At 38.3% G+C, this 4428-nt stretch overlaps 1 protein-coding gene across 1 annotated transcript; it reads left to right on the forward strand.

Moving 5' to 3' along the window:
- Nucleotides 1-10: 10 nt before the first annotated feature.
- Nucleotides 11-3071, forward strand: LOC104836048 (chromosome unknown open reading frame, human C8orf22). Its single transcript, XM_010574390.1, has 4 exons — nucleotides 11-65; nucleotides 988-1077; nucleotides 1169-1268; nucleotides 1676-3071. The coding sequence occupies exons 1-4, from the start codon at nucleotides 11-13 to the stop codon at nucleotides 1686-1688; spliced, it is 258 nt and encodes an 85-aa protein (XP_010572692.1). The 3' UTR covers nucleotides 1689-3071.
- Nucleotides 3072-4428: the final 1357 nt, after the last annotated feature.

Genomic DNA, 4428 nt, shown 5'->3' on the forward strand with positions numbered 1-4428 from the left:
GCCCCCTGCCATGCCCTCGGTACCCTCCGCCGGCTGCCTCCTGGCCAAGAACCAGTACTACAGAAGTAAGTGCTCGGGGGGGCCGGGAGCTGCCCCCCCAGCCGGGGCGGCTCCTCTGGAGGAGGGAGGCTGAGCCCCCCGAGCCTCTCCCGAGGAGGTGGCCGGATTGCTGCCCCTCAGGAGAAGTCAGAAAGTGTTTCTGGTGATGTCTGGATGAGCTGGAGGCAAAAGGGTGTCTTTGCCTGGTAGTTTTTAGTTGCTTGGAGAGTTTTTCGTTACATCAAGGAACTTCAGTTTTAATGAGCGTCTGCTTCTGGTTATTCATCTACCTTTTTTTCCTCCTATTTAGAATTATTCATTAGGGATATGTAATATCTTTTTTTTTTTTTTTTAATTATAAAGCATGACATAGAAAAACCGTTAGCCCAGCAAGTCCTGGCTTCTAGCTCTACTTTGCATTTACTTTGTAGGCTTAGGGAGAACACAAAATCAACTCAGGTTTTTGTTTCTGAATATGTCACTAAATAGTCACTGGTTTGAGAGCACATCTGGTGTATGAGGATCCCTCTGTACAGGATGGATGCTGTAGTGCAAGTATAGCATTTAGTTGCATCACAGTGGGAAGTATAGCTATTAGGTGGTTTTGGATTTGAATGTTCAAGAATAGACTCCTTTGTTTTGATAGCAGTGTGTACGTGATCATAAGATTTGTCACTGAGTTCAGTGAAAGCTATGTAGAGAGATCTCTATGCTTTTAAGTGAAGAGTAGATAGACAGAGAGATCAACTTTTATATAAAAGCTTTTACATAAACTACTGTAGTAGAATGGTGTATATGATATAGAAGTTATACTTTGTAGCTAAGTAAACTTATCTTTTAGATTGTTTCCTCCAAGATAGCAGCAGGTCTGAAAATTCTTGGTATAGGAATAGTGTACTCTCTCAATGCATTTTTTTCATTACATGTGTCTCTGTTTCCCATGAACAGCAAGACAGAACTCAGAATCGAGTGTTTCTTCCAGCTCCTCCTGCTGTTCGGATGTTGTGAACATTACAGACCAGGACAAAACATTTCATGGTATTGTTCCCTTCTTTCAAACAGTCTTCTAGTTTTGCCTGTTTGTAATTCAGCCAGTGTCTAATGGTGTGGGCTTTTTCTCATTTGGCAGGGTTACCTGAGTTAATTGACAAATGTTGGTGGATAAAAAGCTTTTTCCATAGTGAACCATCTCCACCAACTGTTGGCAGAAAAACGCTATCAGCAAGCAGGTGAGTCCTGTTTTTACATTCCATTTTCCTTTTGGTAAAAGTGTTACTGAGCAGGTTGTCATCAGCTAAAACAATCTGGTGGGTGCAATGCTATTTTGATGACTTAAATAAAAGATACTGGAAGTATACAGCTATAGAAGCTTCCCATGTTTTCATTTTAATAAATGAACTCATATGCTACTTCACATTAAGCAGGTGCTAGTGACTATTACTGTTCTACATTTATAGTGATATTTATTTAATCCTCTACCTGTAGCACTTGTACACCCATTTATGCAGTTTACCCATTTTACTTTATGTTAAAAAACTGATATGAGTGCATTCAAAAATACTTAGGCAGATAAATATCTCTGAGGAGAATATGATGATAATTCTACTCATAATCTTTTTTATATACATTTCTGCAGTACCAACCGTTGAATAGGACAGCATGCTGGCTTTACTAACTGGGATACTACAGACAGACTTGTTTTTCCAAGAGGCTTGGGATCTTCCTAATGTCTGGGTTCAGCTGCAAGAAGAAAACAAAACCTTTAGGAGAGTGGAAAAGTGTGTTTTCAAAATATTTGTCAGTAGCTTAAATGATATTGCTTAATGAACATGTCCATGGCCTACCTTGTTCATTACAGACTTGCTATAATTTGAGATGTCTCTCTAATGGAAGTTACCAGGATTAAATATCCTGATGACTTACGTGGACAGTTAGAGAAAAATGACAGTAAAAGTAAGATATTGTAGGTTTAGGAGAAGCTTATGTACTGAATGACTTTGCAGTAGGTGATACTCTTATCAGCTCTATAGGCAGTCACACTGATGTAAACAAGATTTGGATATATAGTCCAGAGCAGGACTGCTATATGGTACATGTTTTCTATCAAGTATTTGTGTACCAGTTACAGGGATTAAGTTTACAAGAATGCTTGTTAATAGCTTTGCTTTTAGAAAGCCCGATTACACAAAGAAACAGTAATTAGTTTGGTCTCTTTGTTCAAGCAGGGTGCATAGATCCGAACCTTAAATACCCAGGTACAACGTCCATTCATATCTACATATGTTGATATTTGAGGACAGAATAGGAGAGATAGACAAGAAACCAGTAATCCTAATGGACACTGACAACTTCCAAGCAGAAGAGCAACCTTAATCAGAGTTGATACTCCTAGCTCTGTTTCAGATTACTCTCACCTGCTTTGCTGTAGCTTTAAGAGCTACTTGTTCTCAAGTGACTAATCGTATCAATATTCACTGCTGTCTGTCAGCCTAGTTATGTGCTAGACCTGGCAAAGTGTTCAACTCAAAGTAATCGCATTAATGTTATTAACCAAGTCTACCTTTGCCATAATTCATGCTCTTGAATAATGCTGTAACATAGCTTCATTTGGTCTTCAGCATTGCAAAGCAGTACACCAGATCGTTTATTCTACTGGGTATGACTGAAATGCATCAGAGGTCATAGAAAATAACAAGTGTTTGGCTGGATTATATCATTTCTGTAAATTACCTATGCAACTTTTTGATGTACTATCAGTAAAGCTACCTGGCCTTTGTCCATTACCGGAGGAGCTAACAATGGCAAACATTAATCTATGATGAAAAGCGTTGGCTACATTAATGGTTGTTAGTTATGCATAACTCCAGCATGTATCAAGTGACCGCTTCAGGAAGCTTACAGTTTTGGTGGAAACAGTAAGTGCATGGCACGTGACAACAGAAAAGAATACAATTCTGAAAACATAGTTTTAGGCATCTTTAAATTGACTTGTTGTGCATCTTTCTTTACTGCTATTGTGTAGTTTCATCTTTGTCCTTTCTCTAAGTGTACAGAATGAACTATTTTTTTATACTAAACTTTTTTTATTAATAAAGATTTAATCAGTATTTGGTCTGACTTATTTTTGGCCTCTAATAAACTGAACTGGTGTTCAGTGTTGTTGGTGGGTGGTTTTGGGTTTTTTGGGGGGGATGTGTGTGTGTTTGTTCATGTGAAGTATTAGTGAAATTTAAAACACCCACTGTGTTGTGTGTCACATTCTTCCTTTAGTCACTTAAAGTCTGATGGGAGGTGAAAAAGGAATGGTAGCATGTAAGCTAGGAAAAAGACCTTAACACCTTTTTCTATAACATGATATTGTAAAAGAAGGGAAAAAGAAAGACTTGCTAGTTGCAAGAAGGTGATTGTATCTCTTTTTGAAGATGCTTGAAGCCATAGAAGAAAGAAATGCTGTAGCCTGTATTGTATGTGAGAAATGCAGGATTCAGAAACACTGTGGAAAAGTACAGTGACAAGCTTCCATATTGCTAGCTAAGCTTAAGCTGCTTCTGTCCCTATATAGTCAAAGTGGGGTGCAGAACATGCTGAAAGAGCTGATAAGCTGTTAAGACCCACAAAAAACCCCACACCAAAGGCACTTTTTTTTTTTTTTTTTTTTAAGGGGGAAAGGCTGGAAGAACAAGAGGAGGGGGACTGTGTATTGTTTGCATTCATCTGCTTAGCCCCTGTCAACTAGTTGTTTTTGTAATGGCATCAGGGTGATGGAAAACTGTTCTGGAGAGGTGCCCTCAACACCATCCCCATCATCTCTTACTGTGATCAGCTCAGCATCGGAGCAGCAGCACCACCAACTCATAGTTATTTGTGCCAGTTCTTCAAAGTATAGTTACCCTGCAATGAGTCAACTCTATTAAATAACATCCGGTGTTGCTATGACAAACTCCTGAGAGGATATGGGTAAATGGGACATTAAAATGCTTGCTGTCAAAGGGCTGCATTTTGTTACATCATGGTAATAAGGAAACATCAATTTTCTTGAATTAAATGTCAATATAATGTGACTTTGTGGGGGGAAAAGTGAAAATTTAAATTATTTAAAGAGAAGCTGAGAGAAATATGATGGGGGAAACTATATTGTATGGCTTAAATGCAGCTTAGAATAAGAAAAACAGGAAAATAATATGATTTTAATACCTAGCTGGGTAAGACAGGTACAGATGTTTGATCAAAGATTGACTGTAGTAGGAAAAACCTGTGTTTTCCTCTTAAAAGGACTATTGGTAGGGATCTATTTTGATGAAGTTAAATGTATACTGTTATCCATCTGGAAAAAATAAGTATCAGAAACAGGACTTGTACCAGCATGTAAGTACTGAGTTAGATCCAGCT

The sequence above is a fragment of the Haliaeetus leucocephalus genome, unplaced genomic scaffold, assembly GCF_000737465.1.
Source record: "Haliaeetus leucocephalus isolate CR32 unplaced genomic scaffold, Haliaeetus_leucocephalus-4.0 Scaffold428, whole genome shotgun sequence".
NCBI lineage: Eukaryota > Metazoa > Chordata > Aves > Accipitriformes > Accipitridae > Haliaeetus > Haliaeetus leucocephalus.